Source organism: Rhinolophus sinicus, chromosome 18 (genome assembly GCF_057876585.1).
Source record: "Rhinolophus sinicus isolate RSI-liver-muscle chromosome 18, RSI-T2T, whole genome shotgun sequence".
In the NCBI taxonomy this organism is placed as follows: Eukaryota; Metazoa; Chordata; class Mammalia; order Chiroptera; family Rhinolophidae; genus Rhinolophus; species Rhinolophus sinicus.
In genome coordinates, this window is record NC_142518.1 from 13,170,137 (window position 1) to 13,193,167 (window position 23,031).

Here is a 23,031-nt window from a genome sequence, read left to right on the forward strand (position 1 = left end):
CAAGGGCCTTTTCTCAAATGCTATGACTGTTTATGATTAGGATTTTAACATGCGGTCCCAGGTTTGGTGTTCTTCATTTCCAGCCATTATTTTAGAGTGGTTTCTAAACGAAACCATTACAGCAAATGAAGAGGTGCTGACAGCGCCCTGGCCAAGCCATACTGGAGCCCGAGGCAAAAGGAAAGATGTGTGCCCTGGCTTTAAAGGAAGTGGACTCATCAATAAGATTTTCAAAATCTACTCCTCCCCTCATGCTTTCAAACGAGAGAATTGCCATGTTTGACAATTTCTTCTGACCAAGTGACCACCTTAAAAATTTTTAATTAACTTAAGCTGAGGTAAAATTATAATAAATTCTGCTTTGGTATAAATAACATACTTAATCTTAAAATTATGTGAGTTTCAATACAGCTACTTTTCAATTTTTCAGTATTTTGGCAACTACTTTAATGTTCTGGAAAAAAATTAACCATTAGAAATTACATGAAGCCATGTATATAAGTAGGGGAACACATTTTCCCCTTTGCTTCAGGCTCCAATACGGCTCAGCATGGCACTGATCTTTAAAAGTTCCATACTTTGTTCATCATGGATTGTTTGGCAGTAATTTTGATTAAAGTATTATTTTATCTTGTTTAGTGAGATATTTGATGTCCCCTTAAATTGTGTGCCCGAGTCAAGTACCACACTCACCTTACCCTGGCCTGGGCCCTGGGTGTGATTCCCAAGGGGTAATTATCAACTGTACCTGCCTCTCTCAACTGAGGGGAGGCCAGTGCCCACACTCCAGTTCACTCGGCCGGTGCAGCAAAGTCTCTGCGACTCAGTAACTCCAATAAAGATTATAATGGGACCAAGGATATTTATTCCTATTGCTGTAAATTGATCTTCTGCATTGTTGGAAAATACCGCATCCCTCTTACATCTTGTTTTTTTCTTTGCCAGCCAAAGATGGGTTGACTTTCTAAAGTCATTATTCAATGGGAGCCAACTTTTGCTAGTTCTGTTTTTTTTTAACTGAAGTTTATTGGGGTGACAACTGTTAGCAAAGTTACATAGATTTCAGGTATACAATTCTGTAATACATCACCTATAAATCACATTGTGTGTTCACCACCCAGAGTCTAGTCTCCTTCTGTCACCATCTATCTGATCCCTTTCACCCTCATCTCTGGTAACCACTAAACTACTATCTTGATCTAGAACCTTAAGAATCTCCCAGGCCAGTATCCAAAGCAGACAGACAGCCTACGAGAGAGATGGAATCCAGAACAAAGCTCACCTATCTCGTTTGGATCCCCGGTGTTAATACTGAGAAACTCTCTAACACTCCCTCTCAAACCCATTGCATCAACACCCAGAACTCTGTGTGATCACAGGTTTTGGTAACCAGAAGTGATTGAAACACAAAACTATTTAATACCCAAAACCGATGATTAATGAGAGTGTGAAAGCTCTGACTGTACAAAAGCCAAACATTGACAAGATTTTTCAAAGCAGAAGTTGGTGAGCTAAGGATGAAATGTGTCCAGAGCAGCAGGATGTAAGGCGTGCATAGCTCCATGATGACAGAGGAGCAAAGAAACATGGGTATGTCATTCACATCGCTAGGAAAAAAGTTCTAAGGGGTCAGACTAAAAAATCAACTGTAACAGTGCTGAGACAGACACGGTAATGGAGGAGGGTGACCAGAACGGTAATCACAAAACGCCATGGTGCGGTGATGCTGAGATATACCGTTGGTGGACTCGGCAGTGGCGGCAGCGGTTCCCGGATCCAGAGGAAGTGTGTTGGCTGCTAAACCTAGAGGAGGGGGTGGGGTATTTTCTGATTCACCTACACAGCAAAAAATCAGAGCAAAGAAAGGTAAAAGGAAAAAGTCCCAACTTCTGGTTGATTTTAGTTTCTACTGAGGAAATTAGAAAAAGTAACTGAAACAGGTTATTGACTTCTCAAAAACAGAAAAAAAATAAGTACATTCACTGAGAAAAGATTAAAAGCACAATACAGCAAAGCCAAGAAACTATATACAAATGTAAACCCATTTGCTCTCAGAAAGAGCTAGTATACAACTCCTGCGTAATACAGTGACAAGATCACAGAAAAGACACTGAACAGAGGGAAAAGCCACCCAGAGACTATTAACAACCCATACATTAAATTAAACGTTTGAAAATTTTAAGATGAGTATGAATTAGATAATGAAATAAATAAGTCACTTTGAAACAAAATCGAAAGAGCAACAGAAATTAATATGAGGAGGGAACACCCTCAGCCCATTTTAGAGGGTAACTGCCTGCCCAGCCTTTCCCAGGCTGCAACAGTGAGTTAGCCCGCTGCCCTTTTACCTTCCCTGAAATCAGATTATCCCTGGGCTTGCCAGGTGGATCCCGTTAATCAGACTCTGCATTCATTTTCCTTGCTTTTCTTTTGCTTTACCTCACAGCCCAGTTATTGTATCAACTGCTGTTTGCCAGCAAATAGAATGTACGATCCCCTTCACAGCAAATGCATAAACAGGAAGCTTGGCAGTTTGAAACATCAGATATGAAAACGGTACCTGCAGATTGCTACAAAGCATCCCCCAGGTCCTGCAAGCTGTGCCCACCATCTCCCGCCTGCCCTGGGGCCCTGCAATGCAGGAACAGCCCTACACTCACCATCACGTCCTCCAGGCCCTGCGGCCAGTGATGGTCCCCAAGAACACTTCTTCTTCAGCTCCAGCTGCTGCGTGCGCTCCATGGAACGGCGCATCATCGCTTCCAGCCGCTCCTGCCCAGTTCATGCAACAGAGAGCAAGATTAACCCCACAGCACTGACTGCCGCTCCTCAGTGCTGGGGTGAGTCACCAAATGGGGCTCTGTACTCAGCATCAAAGCCGCCCAGGCACACGTGCTCTCCCACCAGCCACAGTTCTCAGTGGGTGGAGAATAAACAATGCGGCTGATGCTCCTCCCAGCCCCAACACCTCATCCCTGGGCGAGGCTGCTGCAGCCAGGCCTCGATTTGTTTAAGAATAACGCCAGACAAGCATTAACTCCTTGAGGCCTGTCTCCAGTCCCGGTTTCCCGACTTAGTAGGAGAACTGGTATCGTGCTCTGGAACCAACTGCATGCTTTTTGGCTGAAAACACAGAAAGCATTCGGATTTGAGAAAATTTGAATTAAAATAGAATTTGAATTTTATAGCCTTAAGCCTAACTTTTTGGGGCGATATAATGACTTTGAGATCTATTTTGCAAAGCCCCATTTTCATCTCACAGCTTCTTAAAGGGGAATCAGTTGTTTTCCACATTGTAACACTTTTCTGCTAGTTTCCTGGGGATAATGCTACGCATTTCAGAATTTACAAGACAAAAGTAGGGAATCTTCCAGCCACAAAATAAAGCATCTATGCATTCGGAGTTAGAGGGGAGGAAGAACTAAAGTTTTTCGCCAGAAGAGAAAAACAAGCAGGCTCTCTCTTAGCAGAACTTTTACCCTCCTGTATTAATCACCCCAATTTGTCGCTTTCATCAAGTTGGGCCTGACTACTGGCAAATATTTCCTTGACACTGGAGTTCCAATTCTGCACTCCCCATTGCCCCAATGACACTGCAAATACCAAACCCTCTCCCTGCCTCCAACGGAGGAGGCCAAGCAAGGTAAACAGTTACACTGACATCGCTGGCCCTCACCCACCCCCAGGAGCTCCAGGAACTGGGCGAATCCTAGCCCAACTCCAAAGCAAAAAGATACTCTCTTCTACTGGCTTAAATAAACAAGGTAAATTAAGTTAGGGCAGCACCAACCGAAGAACTGCGACTTAGAGTCAGGGAAAGACTCCCTTATTTCATTTACTAGACACAGAGAAAGGTCACTTAGGAGATGCCGGGATCTATCCCTTTACCTACACCAGAAGGATGAGATAAGCATTCTCCACATCTCGGCCTCCTCTGCATAATTTCTCTCTGAATAGCACTTTGCTAAGAGACAGCCTCTCCAGGGACCTGAGAGCAGAAAGGGTTTTATTTCCTCCTGTAAATCTCAGATTTGTATTTGCTCTAGATTTTGGCTGAGACTCTGTAATCATGAGCATGCATTTCCTGGCAGAGTCCTTTCCTCACGACCCCGGCCTATTAAATTCTGCCAGCCAACCCCGGGGGTCTGCCCAAGGAAAGCTAGGGGCATGGAGGGGCTAGAACTTCACTACTGGATATTTGAAGTATGGTTGCTTTGACTGGGGCTGAATAGTAATTAGATGGATTTAACATAAAGTGTTTAACCAATGACCTAATTTAAATGTTGAAACCTTTCACCTCAGAGTGAATTTACTATTCAGTGGGTTACGGAGATTTCCTACATGCCAGAAGGACCTCACAAGATAGTCCCTCATCTACTAGGAGACCAATGAGAACAAAGAACACCAAGATTCGCCAGGCCAACATCACCAGCTATCTAGGGGCATAATTAGAAGGAAATCCTCGACCAAAGCCAGACCTACTCCTAGACTCTTTAGTTACCTTTAGAAAAAAATACCTCTCCATCCAACCCCAATCCACTGAGCTGCTCCAAATTCCACCATTAGAGATTCATTCCTTTCCATAAGTAGGCTTATGAAAATGAAGCTATCCCTAAGAGAAGACACAATCACTTTGTGTCACTCATTTTTGGAGAGACGATACAAAAAAAATAGGTGGCAACCAAGCTCCATGGCAAGGGGACTTATAGAACTCAAAGTCGTCAGAATGGGGTAATTCAAACATGTCAAAAACAAAACTGGGGCTGGCCCGGTGGCTCAGGCGGTTAGAGCTCCATGCTCCTAACTCCGAAAGCTGCTGGTTCGATTCCCACATGGGCCAGTGGGCTCTCAACCACAAGGTTGCCGGTTCAACTCCTCGAGTCCCACAAGGGATGGTGGGCTCTGCCCCCTGCAACTAAGATTGAACATGGCACCTTGAGCTGAGCTGCCTCCCGGATGGCTCAGTTGGTTGGAGCGCATCCTCTCAACCACAAGGTTGCCAGTTCAACTCCCGCAAGGGATGGGGGGCTGTGCCCCTGCAACTAGCAACGGCAACTGGACCTGGAGTTGAGCTGTGCCCTCCACAACTAACATTGAAAGGACAACAACTTGACTTGGAGAAAAGGCCTGGAAGTACACATTGTTCCCCCAATAAAGTCCTGTTCACCTTCCCCAATAAAATCTTTAAAAACAACACAAAACAAAAACAAAAAACTGGTCCACATCACTCTTGTTAGAAGTTAGTCCTACAAAGGTCAGTATTACTGTGTGTGTGTGTGTGTGTGTGTGTGTGTGTGTGTGTGTGTCTTTCTATCCCTTCCCGTGCTAGAATGGCAAGAATCCTGGATATGGGGTCAGGAGATACGGATTCAAGTCTCACCTCTGCCTGCCACTTTTTAGCCCTGTGACCTTGAGTTAATCGTTTAACATCCTTGAGCATCAGTTTCCTCATCTACAAAATGGAGATGATATTACCCATATGAAACCATTCAGGTCTACAAGGCAATGACTAGCATAGTAAGTTCTGAGCCAATGCTAACTGAATCCAAATCTGAAGAGGAAGATTATTAACAGGGAGTAGAGCAGTGAGTGGTTCCCAAACTAGAGTGAGCCGGCAGCAGAGTTCCCGGAGGGCTTGTTAGCACACCACTGCTGGGCTCCACCCTCGGAGTTTCTGATTCTGCAGGTTTGAGGTAGAGCCTGCTGCGAGTTTGCATTTCTGACAAGCTCCCAGGCTATACTGGTGCTACTGGTCCTGGGGCTGCACTGTGAGAAGTACTGGTTAGAGGAAAGGCTGAGCATGAGAGAGTTTGAGAAAGTTCAGTCAAAGCAGAAGAGCAATATTAATAAATATTAGAGCTGCATTCCGCATACCACAATTCCTGCCAAGTTCTGGTTCTCTGGATGATCGATAGAGGGTGGGAAAAGAGCAAGGCAGATTCTTATCCCTAGAACGTCCTCTATTGGGTAGGGCTTAGTAGAAGGAAGGAATGAGATCTCACCCTTGACCCTTTGAGCTCTGGCCCGAGATCTGCCTGGATGAACTCAGAGGACGGGCAATCATGACCAAGTGACCTGCCGAGCTGGCCTAGCGGGACAGCACCATAAAAGGCCTCCAGCAGGGCATGGCCCAGCCAACTCGGCAGGAGTGGAGGGCTGGCTGTGCCTTTTCCGGTGCCCTTACTACACATGTTCGGGGGATGACAGTGTGGGGACAGGTCCCCAAATGGTCCTCAGCAGGACTCCACAGAGGATCTTTCTCTCTACAAACAGACGTCCACATTCGACCAGAAAGCCCAATGCCCTCGGAGAGGTTAGCTCTCAGCACAGTGAAAAGTTTTGTTTAGGTAACTTTAGAAATTTCTCAGTTTACAGCCTGGTGGGTCTTGTTAGGTATCGAGCAGTAAGAGTATGAGAAGTTGTGATGTGTCAGAATAACTCGCAGAGGTGAAGCTACTCTCTGAGTGAGGCGTTGCTTGGTTATTAGTTTAGCATGAGGAACATGAAGTTGGCTTTGCCGGAGTCCATTTTCCAGGGCCTCTAGTCAGGAAGCTATACTCCCCAAGTGGAGAATGGTGAGCACACTGTATTGTCAGCCCTAACCCAGGTAAGTGACAAGGGCTTATTCCACAAGCTCGATTCTTGGGGCATGTGAGGGTTGGAGGAACCCACCCTGAGGAGAAAGCAGCCTCTAGTGAGAGAATGAGCTCAGACTAAGGGTCTCAAGTGAACACTGGACCCCCCCCTTCTCCAGGATAGGCCTGATCAGCCTCCAGCCCTCAAGACCTCTGGGAGCCAGGCTGTCTGTGTTGCCCACTTCTATGTTGGCAGACAGGAGGCCTCCTGGCTAAGTCTGGAGCTCACCTGCACAGATGTGAAGAGTTACGAAGGGCAAGATCACGGCAACCTTAGGGACATGGAGCCAGGGCAGGGGGAGGGGGGAGGGGAGTCAGCAGGCCTTTTATGAGCTCCTAGCATCAGATCCACAGAGGTAGGACTTGGTAGGCAACCCAAACACTTTCCAACAAGCTAGAGGAGCAAACTGGACTGCAATGGAATGAACCATCTTCCTGCAGAAGTTTCTCCCTGATTGACAGAGACAGAGCATGACAAAAAGAACTGAAATGGAGAATCCCCACAGCCACGTGCCAAGGAGGCAGCAGCCCTCCCGAAGATCTCCATGGGGGCAAATGCAGAGGGTTTCCTTTGCAAGGGGGCTCTTGTAGTGCAGACGTATCCATCCTCTTCAAAGCTCACCCAGGAGAACAGCAAACAGGGCTCTGCACGGGCACAGCGCCGAAGTCAGTGTGGTTAACAAGCCAGCTGGGGGTGGAAAGTCCCTAAGCTGCCCTGGGTCTCCTGGGGCCCTGAGGGTGGGAGCAGGGGCAGAGGGAGGCTGCTGCTGCCCTGTGTTGCTGCACAACCACGGGAGGCTCAGCTCTCAGCTCTGCCCTGCTGTGTCCAGGGAGAAGAGGGAAGCAGGCCTGGCTTGTGTCTGTGCTGACGAGGGTCAGGCAACATCCCTGTTCCTCACCATCACCATGTTAGTGATGAAAAGGAGCACACAAAGCAAATAAAAACTTATCCGGAAGAGCAACCACTAATGATTCAGCTGCATCAGGGCCATCCATCTGGCATGATATTCCCTCATCTGCAAGGGTGGGGGTAGTCCGATAGCTTGATTTCAAATGCCTCCGACACTACTGTTCAATAAAGAAACATTACAGACAGAGAGTGCCTCAAAGGCGGACCCCTGTGCCACTGTCACGTGTGTCACGGCTTGGGAAGCATCTCCCATGACTACACAGTACCCCTCTCTTCCTGGAATCAGCAATCCCACAGGATGTCAGGAATCAAAACAGAGACCCAGGAGGAAGGAGACAAGCTGTGAGTCAAGGAATGGAGGATGGGAAGAAAACAGATGAGTCCAGTGACTCACGGCAAATGCACACAGGCTGGGAAAGCAGAGCTCTGTCCCAGGTTACTGAAGCAGCCTAGCACGCGGTGCCTTTTGTCCTACTTTGTACCATTACCTTTTCTGGGTAGCTCCCTCTTGACCTTGCTTCAGACAAGGTCAGCTGAAGTCACTGAAGGGAATCAAAGATTTCTAGCATTACTTTGTGCTAAGTGCTTTGCTGGCTACTTTCACAAGTCACCTCCTTGAATTCCTGTGACCACTTCTGTTTTGGGCCGAGAAGACTGACTTAGAGGGTCATGGGGGGGGCAGATGAGTATCAGCTGCCTGCTGGGAGAGCTGGGATTTGCACCGGGAACAAATGAAGCCACACAGTGACCAGGCTAAGACCCTTACTTGGACTGTCATTCGCTAAGAAGAACAAAGAAATCTCCATGTAAACGAGCACTTTGTGGGCAAAGATGGGTGTAATTGTGTGTGTGCATGCATGTTTCTGTTTTTTAAATTAGAAAAAAAGAGGAAGAGGTAAATATCATGATAAACCATTCAGAGATTTAAAAAATACTGAATGTATATTAATGTTTCTCTATCCTATAGTGTTGGCAATTAACAAACCTCTATCTTGTTCATACTAAATGATGAGTCATTATACCTTATGAATAAAAAATGATCATCTCCTGATACAAGGCTATGATTATAGCCTTAAAATACACTTGTTAAGAAAATCTATATCCCAAATATGCTTTCTAAATATATTTCCAAAGTTTAGTCATAAAGGACTCTGTAGGGGTAATTACATTCCATTTCTTTTAAAAAAGGTAAGTGGAGAAAAAGGATGATTAAAGCAAGGAACTGCATTAAAATTTAAATATACCAGCATCTTTGTATTTGAAGGTAGCCTTTGATTTTCCAGCGGTGAATAACAGGATCAAGTTCTCTTCAACCCTCACAGCCCTTTCTCTGGCCTCCTGTCTGCCCTGCAGGCACGGACCCCCAGCGTAACCCCCAGGTCTACATTCCCCAGCTCCTATCCACATTCCCCTCTGAGTCCTAGAGTCAGAAAAGGTTAGGCCTGGAAGAGGCCTTGGAGACTGCCGCCAAACCCAACCCCCTCACTTCAGAGAGCAGCAAATCAAGGCCCAGAGAAGCCCCCTGGCTTGTCCAAGTTCACACAGCAAATTTCTTCATTCCTATTCTGTGTCACGCTACTGAAAGAAGGCATGGGGAGCCACCAAGGAGAGAGCTTAGGAGCAGATCTCTCTCGCATCCCAGAAGAGGGCAGGGCACACAGGTGCCCGAAGCACCAAGCCCTCTGTGAGCTGAAGAATCGGCCTGGGGGTTCCGGGACCTTACCTCCTCCTCCCGGAGCTTCTGCTTCCTCTTCTCTTCCACGGCAGCCCTCTTCTGGTCCTCCCGCTGCCGCTGCTCCTCCAGTTTCCGCCATCGCTCCTCAATTTGCTTTTCGTACTGGAGCTTGGCTCTTTTCTGCTTCTCCAGGATCTGCTGCTCCCGGGCAGCTAGGGAAAGGAAAGTGGAAGAGAGGTGGTATTACCAGAGCACCCCACACGATTTGAATCAAAACCAGACACGCAGAAGCAAGAGACCAAGAACGAAGTGTGCTGGGCTCTTAGGCTGCAGTAACTGAGATGATGGGTTCTGGGATCTCGGCCACTAGCTGGGTGACCCTGGGCATGTTAACCACATAGTCTCTTTGTTTTGGTTTCCTCCTCTGTGAAGTGGGGACTGTTACATTTGCAACATCAGTGTTATGAAGACATAATAAGACAATGCAGAGAAAGTGCACAGTAAGTGCCCCTCCAGCGGGAGCTGTTTCTATTGTTGTTATCATTAAGTCAGACTGGTCATACTGGCTAAGCCATCATACATACACTGGTTGAGAAATGAGTTGTAAGGGTATGTTCATTCAAAACACATTAACTGTGCACACTCCACGCACCAGACACCGAGCTAGGCAAGGTGGGTAAACACGAATAAGACCGCCTTCCCCCATAAGATAATTCCTAAAGGGGCCTTAACTCCGCCTGGTGGCGGCAGGGAAGGGTTTCCTGGAGGACGCAATGCCTGAGCCTACCAGCAGGAGGCAGTGAAGCAGAACTTGAAAGCTGCTCATTTGTCGCAATTCAGTGGGGGAATCACTACCTATCTGGTCAGAGCTCCCTGTGGGAAAAACTGTACTTATCCATCTATAGCCTGCGAGAGGTAAGACAGCCTTTCTCGACCGGGTTCCTCATTCTAACGCAGAAAATGTCTTAATGCTGATTTCTCAGTTCTCCCAAGGATGGCCCTTCTGGATGCCCTGGCGAGAGCCTGAGTGAGCGCACACAATGGGTGCCTGAGGGGTGGGGGCAGCGACTGGTTCTCGTTCTTCTCCATGCTACCCACAGCCCCCAGCGCAGTGCATGGAACACAGCACAGGCTCAGTGTTTGCTGGGAGACAAAATGAACTGTTCGGAGAATTACAGAACTGGGAACATGCCAGCCACGGTGTGGGCTCCCCAGTTCTCCACGTTCATCTAACAACTGTCCTAGTTCTCTTCCAATTCAGTCACAGATTTCTAAGGCTCCCTAGATAAGACATCACCATATCTCCACTTCTGTTGGACCTAAACAGACAAAGGGCACAACTTACCAAGACATTTTTCTCTTTCTTCTCTTCTTTCTTTAGCTAGTCTTTGTCTTTCATCGGATCTTAAAAACCCATCCATGCCTACGAGAAAGAAAACACAGTCAAACACTTCTTCACTCTTTCCCTATCTGTTGAGTACCAGGGGCTGTCGGGCCCACGCCCTGGGTCTGGCCACAAGCACACATCACCCACCACCACTGCTTCATTCTCAGAGGCCTGATCTGTCACTCCCCACCACACACACGGCCCGCCCCGGGAGCTGAGGGGCAACAGACACAACTTCCACATTCACCTACCAATGCCAGCCCCAGAGAACCAAGCCCTTTTCCTATTCCTCTGGCCCCGGGCTTGGCCCTGGAGGGCTCGGAAAATGTTACAGGTGACAAGAGGCCTGGCAGTGTGCAGAAAAGCCCACCAGGCCTCCCCTAGCTCGGCGCCCAGGGGAGGGAAGCGCAAAAGCAGACACCAAGATGACACAGATAATGTGAGCATTTCACCATCTGGAGGAGCCGACTGCTGAGGGACATGTATGAGAAGTACAAAATGCAGTTTGATTTCATTTGTCCAGTGTCACTGTTAGCATTTTAGAATCACAAAGAAGCAATATAATGTACTTCTATTTGTCATTTGACTATCTACAAAAAATAAAATGGAACAAATGGTGGTTCCCCTAAAATGTCTGGGAAGCGTCCCAGGAGCTCCTCACCTCCATCCATCTTCTACAGGCCTCTAAAGGGCATTCTAAATAAAAAATGAATGCTCTTCGTGGTTGTTTTAGGATGAGAAATCATTTAGTGCTCTTGGTCACAATCGGTCAGTCGTATTATTTATATCATGTTCCAGGACAACATTTGGGAGAAGTCGGCTTGAGTGTTAGCACAACCAGATTCACTTTCCCAGGGCAGGGCCCTGGCGCTCCTCTCTGGCAGCGTCACGCGCTGACGTCACAGTGCGCCCTCCCCTCTCCGGGAGGTTCCTGCCGTGTCCAGGGGAGGGACCTGGGGGCCTGGACTGCAGTGTAGGGCACGCGGATGCGGGTGGAATGATAAACACAGCATGGTCACGGTTCCCCACCAGCATCTGCTTTCGCAGCCTGGATTATGGCTCGGGGATATTAATGCTAGACAGATAAGTACTAGAAAATCAACCTGTACTACAAGTGCCACTCCCCATGTTTGTTTTCAGTCAACTCAATCATTACGAAGCTACCAACACCACAAACGGCATGAAAAATATCAAGGCCTGACCTCTCAGCTTATCACTGCCGGCCCCCCACAATCGCACCCCAAACCCTCTTCCCAGCTTGACCTCAGCACTGCCCCTTTCTTCCAAGCACCTCGAAGCTCAAAATGCCCCCTTTCCCACACCACCTCAGCACCTGTTTAAACCCCACACACTTTCAAGACCCCACAGATCCCCAGACCCCGGGATGCACTGTGCTCCCACACGGAGGCGGAACCCTAATTTCATTCTGCTTGGTTGTTGTGTTCTCCTCTACCTCGGTCTCACTGAGGAGGGAGAGGCTACCAAGCCACCATGGTGGCTTAAAGCATCTCTGGTTCACACAGCTCAGGCCACTGCCCCGCACCCACAGTGGCTCCAAGGTGTAAACACAGTGCTCGAAGGCAGGCGTGTAGCCAGTGGAAGGGGAACAGGGAGAAAAGGCCAGGTTCCTCTTCTCTCTAAATACTTTCAGGCTCTAGTCTCTACCTCATGAGTTTGATTAGTAAGAATGTGTTCTGTGAAAAGCTACAAAGAAAAGTCTAGGAGCCCTGGTCAGATGCTTGTGTCAGCGCCCACATCCACTCGTCCGCCCAAGCAGCACCTGCGCCTCACTCTGTATTGCCCAGGCCACCTTCCAGGTGTTACTGGGCTTGCCCGTCCCTAAGGTACAGCCTGAGAACCACTGAAATAACAGAAGGCTGTATATCCAGGGACTTGCCTGATTTTAGGCTGCCCCCTTGTGGGCACTTATAAGAGTCACACCTTCAAATCTTGCTTTCCAGAAAATCTTCATTATCGTGCTAAGAGTGGTCATCATCTGCTTTGTCTTAACAGGCGACAATCGAGCAGTGACTGCAAACCAAGTGTATTGCTTGGATTTACTTGGCCCAATCACCCTATGACGATGGAGGTACTCTCACCATCCTCATCTTATAGGCACAGAATGGAAGGCACAGAGAGGTTAATTAACTTGCCCAAGGTCACACCATCAGAAGTGGAGAAGCTAGGTTCCAATTCAAGAACCTGACTCCAGGACCCACACTCTTAATTACTGCTTCCCTCTGTGGCTCTCCAGCACAGGAGGAAGTGTAATAGCTTGATTTTGGTTCCCATGAATGGAAGTCGTGACTCAGTATCCAAGGCAGGAAACAAATCCCATCCTCGTCCCACAAATGAGCCTTCAAATTGGGGGAGAACTGTGCGTCTAAGTCATTACAGAAGTATCAGGGTCGGTCTGGTGGCTCAGGCGGTTGGAGCTCCGTGCTCCTAACTCTGAAGGCTGCCAGTTCAATTCCACATGGGCCAGTGGGCTCTCAACTACAAGGTTGCCAGTTCTACTCCTTGACTCCCGGCTCCGCCCCCTGCAACTAGTAATGGCAACTGGACCTGGAGCTGAGCTGCGCTCTCCACGACTAAGATTGAAAGGACAAGAACTTGACTTGGAAAAAATCCTGGAAATACACACTGTTCCCCAATAAAGTCCTGTTCCTCTTCCCCAATAAAATCTTCATAAAGGAAAAAAAAAGTATTGCTTGAAAAAGAAAAAAAGGAAATATCAGCAAGCACTACTGGGAGCCAAGCAATGGCTGGCTGGGCACACACGTGGCCACTGCCTAGGTAGGCTAATTGTTTGCTTCCTCTTAAACTGATGGCTTGGAAATGTTTGCTCAAGGATGCTTTAGCTAAGCTAATGATGCTGGGTGGGGAAGAGGGGTCGCCAGAGAACCCTGGGGACAACTGTGGCAAGCAATTCTGCCTTGGCACCACTGAGGGGGGTGGAGTGATTTGAACAGCCCAACATGGGTAAACCTGGAGTTTCCATGCTTTCATAAGGCAGCCATGAGCCACATGTGGCCATTTATATTTAACATAATCAAAATTAAATGCAGTTAAAAGCTCAGTTCCTCAGTCACACCGGGCACACTGCAGGCTCTCACTAGCCACATGGGGCTGATGGCCACTGTACTGGACAGCACTGAGTTGAGAGGCCTAGTGGCTCAGGCCTGTATTCTCTTCCTTCACATTCAGCTGCTCCAGGACACATTTGGATAAGGAATATCTCAGAGTTCAATCGGGTTGAGTTTTGCTGAGTGAGTAGGGCCAGGGGAGGGCCTCATCCCTCCACTAAGCATCTGCCTCTCCCAATTAAAAGAACTGTCAAGCACGCTAATGTCAAGGGAAACAAAAGAAAACGTAAATGAATGGGACTACATCAAACTAAAAAGCTTCTGCACAGCAAAGGAAACCATAAACAAAACAAAAAAGGCAACCAAGCAAATGGGAGAAGATATTTGCAAATGATATTTCTGATAAGGGGTTAATATCCAAAATATCTAAAGAACTCATACAACTCAACAACAAAAAAATAGTCTGATTAAAAAATGGGTAGAAGACCTGAATAGATATTTTCCAAGGAAGATATACAGATGGCCAACAGGGCACATGAAAAGATGCTCAATATCACTAATAATTAGGAAAACGCAAATCAAAACCACAATGAGATGTCACCTCACACCTGTCAGAATGGCTATTATCAACAAGAGAAGAAATAACAAGTGTTGGAGAGGCTGTGGAGAAAAGGGAACCCTTGCGCACTCTTGGAAATATAAACTGGTGCAGTCACTATGGAGAACAGTATGGAGGATCCTCAAAAAATTTAAAAATAGAACTACCATATAATCCAGCAATTCCACTTCTAGGTATTTATCCAAAGAAGAAGACACTACAATCTGAAAAGCTATATGCATCACCAAGTTCATTGCAGCATTATTTTCAATAGCCAAGATATGGAAACAGCCTAAGTGTCCCTTGATAGGTGAGTGGATAAAGATGTGGCACATACATATATACAGTGGAATACTACTCAGCCCTAAAAAAGATGAAATATTGCCGTTTGTGACAACATGGATGGAACTTGAGAATATTGTGCTAAGTGAAATAAGTCAGGTGGAAAGGACAAAAAATGTATGATTTCACTCACATGTAGAATATAAAACAAAAGAGAAATAAATGAACCAAAACAAAACAAAAACAAACTCATAGAGACAACAGATTGGTAGTTACCAGAGAGGAAAGGGGGTGGAGAGAGGACAAAAGGGGTAAAGGGGGTCAATTATATGGTGATGGATGGAAACTAGACTTTTGGTGCTGAGCGTGCTACAGTATATACAGATATCAAATTATAATGGTGCACACCTAAAACTTAAATGTTGTTAACCAATGTTATCTTGATAAAAACAAAAAAGAATTGTCAAGCGAACGTTTGCAGAATATCCACTTGAAGAGAAGCCAAATAATTAACTCACATCTCCAGCTTCCACCTTGAGCCTCCTGATGACCCTCCGGGGGCCCCTGCTGAGAAGCCCGGTGCTTATCCAGAGGGAAGAAGGGGTGAAGCACAAACCAGACAGCCCCTATCTGTTAGGGTCCATGGACGTGACGAGCGATTAGCACGGATGCAGCACAGGCAGAGGCATGGAGGCAGACTGATGAACAGACCCCGGAAGTCGCCTTCGTACCTGAACACTACCACCACCAGGAGACCTCCTCTGAAGACACCTTATACTCAAGACTTCATGTTGAATTCGGTTCCAAAAGGAAGCCTTCTCTCTGTATGGCCCGAAGTCCTAAAGTGTTTAGTTTTCCTACCCAAGCACCCTTGTCCCTTGTATTATATGTGTACACTTGTCGTCTCTCTGTTATTAAATCAGAGATCCAGTTTTATCTCCAAACCCCATGAGAACAGATGGAGAACAGTGCTTGCCAGGGGGTAGGGAAGAGGGGCTATCAATGGGCATCACGAAGGGGCCTTGTGGTGATGGAAATGTTCTAACATCCTGGCTGTGACAGTGTAGCACAGTGCTGCCAGGTGGCACCACCGGGGGAAAGTGGAGCAAGGGCACGTGGGATCATTGTGTGGTGTACTATTGCTTATAACTATGTGAATCTACAATGACCTTAAAATACAAAGTTTCATTTAAAAAAATCTGGCCTAGGTGTGAAGCCCTGGGAGCGAGCCAAAGACAAAGAGGGAGCGGAAGAGGTGTCCCACCCAGAAGGACAAGGGGCAACCATGGCAGAGGCACCTCTGCTCCAATCTTGATGCAGTCATGCTTCCTAGGACAACACCATTCAGGTAGCGTGCACCCCTGAAATGGAAGCTCTTCCCTAGGCAATTCATTCCCACAGGAAATGAGACTGAAGCAGGAATACTGACCTGCTAAACAACTATTTTATGTTAACAGAACAGCATAAAACTCCATGCTTCACTGATTTGCTCTTGCTTGCAGTAACTTCCCGTTATCCTTGGGCTGCAGCAACACATTTTCAAAAACTAATTTTAAAATGAATTTTATTAGCCTGAGGCACTCTCCCACTAGAATATTAATGAGATGATATGAGTCAATTATTCATGGTACTGGTAATAACCATTATCGAAATACCAACTTTTTAGGGGAAGCCAGCTGTGTTCGACTTTCAAAAATTGCACTAAACGAATTTTAAAGTACCCTTCCCAATCATACTCATATCCATACGACTGCAATGTCCAGAAAAAAAGGAAGGGAACCAGGAATGAGGAGCCCATCACACGGAAGTCCAATGCCAGCCAGCCCCTCCCCTGGGTGCCGTCCCCGCTGCGGACAGGCATTCACACGTGACTCTGCGGTGGCTCGCTCACACTAAAGATCGAAGTACAGGGAGACCACTGATTCTCAACTGTGGCTGCAATGGAGCCACCTGGGTACCTTCAAAACTTCCAGGTGCCTGTGTCTCCCTCCCAGAGGCTGACCTAGGCGTCACACGTGTGGCCAGGGTGTTGGTGCTTGAAAAGCTCCCACGTGACTCCAGCGTCCAGCAGCAGGACTGAGAACTGTCCTTGGCCTGCTCCTCCCACTGCGGCATTCTCAAGACCACCCAGAAGGCTGGTGACCCCAGACTGCGGGACGGCACCCCCACAGGTAACCTCATCTGTGGCCCTCTTCCCACTCTCCCAGGTTACTTTTACTTTTTCCTCTCAAGTATCCAGATGACATATCTGGTTCCAAGAAAGCATTTTTTAAAATTAAATGTATTGGGCTAACATTGGTTAATAACATTATATAAATGTCAGGTGTACATTACAGTACGACATCTGTGTATCTACTGTGTGCTCACCAGCCGGAGTCTAGTGTCCTATCACCATATATTGCACCCTCTTTACTCTCTTCGGCCTCCCCTCACCACCTCCTTTCCCCTCTGGTAACCATGATTCTGTTGTCTGTACCTAGGAGTTTATTTTTTGTCTGTTTTGTTTGTTTGTTGCTTTTTGTTTTATATCCCACATATGAGTGAAATCATACAGCTCTTGTCATTTTCTACCCACTTATTTCATCACTTAGCAGAATACCCTCAGGATCCATCCATGTTGTCACAAATGACAGTATTCCATCTTTTTTATGGCTGAAGAATATTCTGTTGTATATATACCACATCTTTATCCCTTCACCTGACAAAGGATATTTGGGTTGTTTCCATATCTTGCCTATTGTGAATAATGCTTCAATGAACATAGGGGTGCATATATATATTTATGAACAGTGTTTCCAAATTTTTAGGGTAGATACCCAGAAGAGGGATTGCTGGATCATATGATAATTCTAGTCTTAATTTTTTGAGGAACCTCCATACTGTTTTCCATAGTGGCTGTACCAATTTACATTCCTACCAGCAGTGAATGAGGGTTCCTTTTTCTCCACAGCCTCTCCAACACTTGTTACTACTTCTCTTGCTGATAATAACCATTCTAATAGGTATGGGGTGGTATCTCATTGTGGCTTTTATTTGCATTTCCCTTATAGCTAATGATCCAACAAAGTAATTTTAATAGAATGCAAATATGTGTGGTTCATTTGAGTATGTAAAAATCGTATCTCCCCACAAAGTGTCTTTGCCACACAATCTCAAGAGCTTTGTTATTATATTTTATAAAACTGGGGAGCAAAAATTATTATTGGCAAGTTGAAAGAAAAATAGACTGCTACTGTTTGTTTAAAAAAAAGGGAGGGGAAGAAATATTGCCAGTAAATGACAATGTGTTGTGAGAAACAGTAATTGTGAGTACATGAAATTATGTAAGTGAACAACTTTCCATTATAATAAATGCTCATTAAATATTCGTGGCCATTGTTTTGGGGGGGTTGTATTTCAAGATTAAAGAAATGGAGACTCAAAAAAGTCAAATGACCCACCCAATGTCATATTAAGTGGGAGGACGCTCATTATCTCTCTGACCCTTTAATCCATTCGATTTCTCCTAGACTCTGCTATTTCCTGGGGGGTGGGGGACAGGGAGGCAGGATCAGATTCAAATCAATGAAGGGCAGGAAGGTGGAAATTCCAGGCAGCCGTAATGGTATATGCAAAAATATGCTACAGAACAGTCAGAGCCTGAAAGCTCATTGAACTTCAGTCCTACCAGTGGGAACTGAAAATCAACTGACAGAATCCAGAACCTTTTCCATCTTTGTATGACAGTATATTGTATTTGTTCAGAAAGCATCACATATTCCTGCCTCACATTTTCAATTAAAATCTCAGAACCAGTTGTAATCCCAAAGGGTCAGTAAACTTTCCACTTAAATTTCTTTCCTTCTGGAGCTAAACCCCAGTTTCCAGTATCTCAGGATGACCGCTTTAATGCTGTGGGCTGTGATGAAAACCAACAGCACTAACAGCTAAAGAAGATTCTTGTCTGGCAACCTGATTTTTCTCTAAAACGAAATTAAAATCCATTAAAGGTACTCTGAGAATATTAATAAATCAACGCTTAATACTGTTAAAATCAGGTCTTAATCATACTAGTGTGCAATGTACAAAAAACCCTAAAAAGTAAATTTAATTCATGATTGGCACTTTCAAAATCCCAAAGCATGCAATTTCAGGTGGAAGAGCTCTCAGGGGCCCAATTCAACTTTCTACTTGCTTCAAGACAGAAAGATGGGTGCTCCCTTTCCTCCACCAGAAAGAACTGTCTTTATCCTCTCAGCTTCCTCCATTCTGCTCATCCAACATGGTGGCTCAGTTCTTGCGCTTCTGTTATACAGATGGAGAATGCAGGAAGACAGGGTTTCAGGACTGCAAGAAGTGAGTCAGCTTTGATAACTGACACTGGAAAGGGGAGCAAAAGCTGCACGAGGGGGCAAAAGAAGAGAGAAGGAAGTAAGAGGTGGGATGCAAGGGACTCAGGAGCCATTTTAGGCTGCCTCTGGGGAGAATTCTGCCTAGGAGTTGAGCAAAAGAAGTGTTTTGAATGACTCTGGGGGTGTGTGTGTGTGTGTGTGTGTGTGTGTGTGTGTGTGTAACATTGGGAGCCAGAGGAACAGACAGAGCTGCAGGTTAGAATTCAATTCTGACATGTTTCTAATCTCCAATAAAGATATTGCTTTCAATCTGTTTTGACTACTGAATTTTATTTCTTTGGCACCCACGTAGGGTCTGGTATTTATTTGGAATATTTATTTTAGAAACAAATACCTAGACAGGAACTAAACTCAAGGGAATCGCAGGGTTACAGAGACCTTTCAGTGGCCATGTATTTCATTTTCTGTCTCTGACAAGAGCAGAACTAGGTGGCTTCCACTGCAATTTGTGTCTTTGGAAGATGCCATTTCTCCCAGTAGCATCTTCTGAGAATTGGGGGTGGGGGAGCACTAATCCAGTGACTCTCAGGCATACACATCAGGAAAATCCCCTGGAGGGCTTGTTAAACACAGACTGCTGGGCCCCTCCCCCAGAGCTTCTGAGTCAGCAGATTTGGATGGGGCCTGGGAATGTGCATTTCTAACCAGTTCCCAGGTGACGCTGGTGCTCCTGGTCTGGGGACCACACTTTAAGAACTTCTGATCTAATTAATTTCTCACCTGCTATAACCCAGGTATCAAAAGACATTTAAAAATATGTATACAGATACCAAAAAGTCCTTGGAAAAAAAAGAAGTGGAGAAATAGGGAACCACATAAGAATATACACAATTCTATGCTGTTATTATGTTTTTGTAAAATATACTCGCTAAATTCCTAGGGGTTTCCTTTAAAACGGCTACCTGAATTATATTTTCCAGAAAAATGCAGATGCAATAAGTGTATTACTAAACGACTCACATGATTCCTAAACGATTTTAAATCACAATTGCACAGCTAAGAGAACCACTGGGTCTTGTTTTGGTTTTTCCCCTGTAGAACGGGGTGAAGTCCAAACCATCATGAAGATCTTTGACATCAAGGTCAAACAATGATGAGAGTGGATGTCGTCCTCCTTGCCCTGGACCCTGGCACACAATCCTCACCAATCTGCTACGAAACCCCTGCACAGGGTTACTGGAAGAAGGCGCACCAGCTGAGTCCTGTAGTGACTGCTCCATGTGTCCTCTTCTGTAAAACGCAGGGAATGGTAGCGCCCTTCTCACTCACAGGCACGAGGAAGAGCGACTGCAGGCACAGCTTCCAGATTGAAATGGGAGCTCAAGCAAGCTGATCTACTCCATGTTAGCTACTCCAGCCCGCCTGTTCTGTTCCTATGTGTCACTCTTCCTCTTTCACCACTGAGGTCTCCGGCATACGTGCCACCAGACCAAGCATGCCACCTTTCCTAAAGGGCGATCAGATAGGGTGCACGCAACACTGCCAGGGTAAAACCAGGGCGGGCATTCTTTTTCCATAAAAATTATACTAGAACAGGGATATATCCCGTTGTTCTCATCTTCTGCCAAGGTTATCAGTTACTAAATCATCGTTTGTGTCTACACATGTAGGCACAAGCCCCTTCTGGTAAATCAGCTGGGATGAGATCCTGTCTTTAGCAGGGTAAGTAATGTCTAACTAACAAAAAGAATACATAGATGACATTTTTCAACACTAATTGTGAGGGCAGTATATGACCACGCTGTTCTTCACCGTTTCAACAGTAAATTGCCTGATTATATTCATACACACATATTTAGCTGTCCCAGTAATTCCCACGCCAGCAACTCAGATATGCTGCCCAGAACCAAATGAAAATGTGCCAAGTTATAAAATTCAACTGTGCCCAATTTTGGAAAGTGTACCCATATTCATGGGCCAGACTGTCTTTTTCTTAAAGGTACCATTTATTAAGCACCTGTTTCCTGCCAGACATTATGGTCTCCAAATGTTATTTACTGTTCACAATAATTGTAGGAGGTGGGAGACATCCCCATTTTAGAGACGAGGAAATTGAGACTCAGAGAGGTTAAGAAATCTGTCCAAAGTCACAGCTGCTGTGTAGCAAAGCTTGGATTTGAAGCCAGTCAGGCTGACTCACAAGATGATGGCCTCAACTCAATACTGAGAGGGAAGGAAGGGCAATAAAAGAAACAGCACTAACCTAGGGGTCTTGATGTCCAGAAACTGGGAGCTGTTCCTCCTGGGATGCATGAAGGAGCATGGTAAGAACATGAGCTCAGCCTGGACTCAGGTGAACCCTGCTCAGCACACACGAACAGCGTGAGCACTGGGGAAGCATTTAAGCCTCAGTTTTCTCATCGTTAAACAGCGCTAATAGAAGTAACTGTTGCAGAGTAATGCAAAACTTGAAGATGAATACTGTATGTAAAGCTCATAGCATATATTATTAAATGCCTAATAAATATTAGTTAATGTCGCAACCACCACCACCATCGGTTTAGACGTGGCCCTTAAGTGCAATGTAAACAGCAGTGCTTAGGACGTCCTGAGCTCTCAGAAACCATTCGTGCTCATCAGTATCATTATCGTCACCCTACCACTGCCAAGGTTATTACTATAGTCTGGAAGTAGCCCCTGATCACCCCTGAACTTTAAACCTGCTTGCAAATCCGTAATGTCTTTAGCTTCCCCCAACCCCCAAGCAGGGGACCCATGGGGCATCTCAGGAACTCCTGTGCTGGCCTAGGGCCCTGGCAGGCTGGCCCCCAACTGCTAGAGGACTACTATTCTAGTGAGGGGGCCGGGGCAAGGCAATGTACACATCTGTCAAACATCACCACATGGTACGCTTGAAATGTGTGCAGTTTAGTGTATGATACCTATTTTTAACGCTACTACAACAAATAGAAAAGGCGCAATTCAGTGCTGGCTGACCTGCCGTGTGTCCTCAGTGCCCAAGGCTGCAAAAGCTAAGTGACCCTGTGAAGAGGTGGGGACTGGGCTCGAAGGGCTGTGTGGAAGGTGGGAGGCATGCCTCGCAAGGGCCGGCAGGCGTGCGAACTGGTCACGTGCAAAGGCCCAGGGACTGGCTGGAGCTGCAGGTCATGAAGAATGCCTCGCGATCAGGAGACAAGGCGCTCCAGCAAGCCAGCTCCTTGGTCCTGGACCCTGCCTTCACAACCGTTCTCTTCCAGGGTCACTGTTAACCTGCCCTTCTCATGACGTCAAACATCTCATCCCACAGCAGATCCCAGCCACCCACGTCCAAGTGGCCTGGCTCTGTCTGCAGCCACCAGTAACACTGTCCGCTGGATCACTTCCCCATTTACACATAAAGCTTGGCCCTGGGGGCTTCTTCTTAGCTCCATCTGGGTGACCTGCCCAGCGGTACCCCAGTCAGGGGACTTTGAGTAAATCCCTTCACATCTGGAGCTTCAGGCTCCTCTTCTGAAAAAGAACATGACTACCTACTTCCCAGGCTTACGGGGTGGGGGGGCCTTGTGAAAATGCCTGGCAGCAGGGTAATCACAGTTGGCTCCCTTCCCCTGATGAAAAATGAGAACACAGACCAAACAAGTTGTGGCAGAAGCTCACTGGGGCCCTGAGCCCCAGGCCATGGAATTATAAGCTCCACATTCGAGTCTTCCCAAGAACCCCACAAAATTCCCCCAGGAAACCCCCCACAACTTCCTAAGAGGTCAGAGTTTCTATTCTAAGACTTGCTCTGCCTACCTGATTATTCACTTAGAAGGTGAGACGGACAAAGTCAAAGGTACCTAAAAAATTCAACTTAATTACTGACTGAGCAGCATGACACATGAACTTAACTCGCACGCTGGCTCCTCAGAGGCAAGGCAGGAGTCACCTGGATGCCTGTGTTTCCACAATAAATTCAACAAACATATCATTTCAAAAGGACCCAATATGCACAGCATATTCTATTCTCAACATGATTTGCCAGTTAAATGAAACCTCTACCCTTCTGAGTGCTTGGCTGGGACCCCGTGTAATACAAAGACAAGTTTAATAACGTATATACTTCCTGTACACCTGGCAGAGTACCA

At 46.3% G+C, this 23,031-nt stretch overlaps 1 protein-coding gene across 11 annotated transcripts in view; it reads right to left on the reverse strand.

Moving 5' to 3' along the window:
- Nucleotides 1-23,031, reverse strand: part of MAP7D2 (MAP7 domain containing 2) — a 91,847-nt gene that overhangs the window by 35,746 nt on the left and 33,070 nt on the right. For 5 of the 11 annotated variants that reach the window (XM_019755438.3, XM_074323352.2, XM_019755441.3 and 2 more), the window contains exons 2-5: nucleotides 10,566-10,643; nucleotides 9,269-9,432; nucleotides 2,661-2,772; nucleotides 1,738-1,836 (exon numbers count right to left, since the gene is read on the reverse strand). In XM_019755438.3, the coding sequence (XP_019610997.1) occupies nucleotides 1,738-1,836; nucleotides 2,661-2,772; nucleotides 9,269-9,432; nucleotides 10,566-10,643 (453 nt within the window). The remainder of the gene's footprint in view (nucleotides 1-1,737; nucleotides 1,837-2,660; nucleotides 2,773-9,268; nucleotides 9,433-10,565; nucleotides 10,644-23,031) is intronic. The other 6 variants (XM_074323355.2, XM_019755440.3, XM_019755447.3 and 3 more) reach the window with 2 other exon arrangements.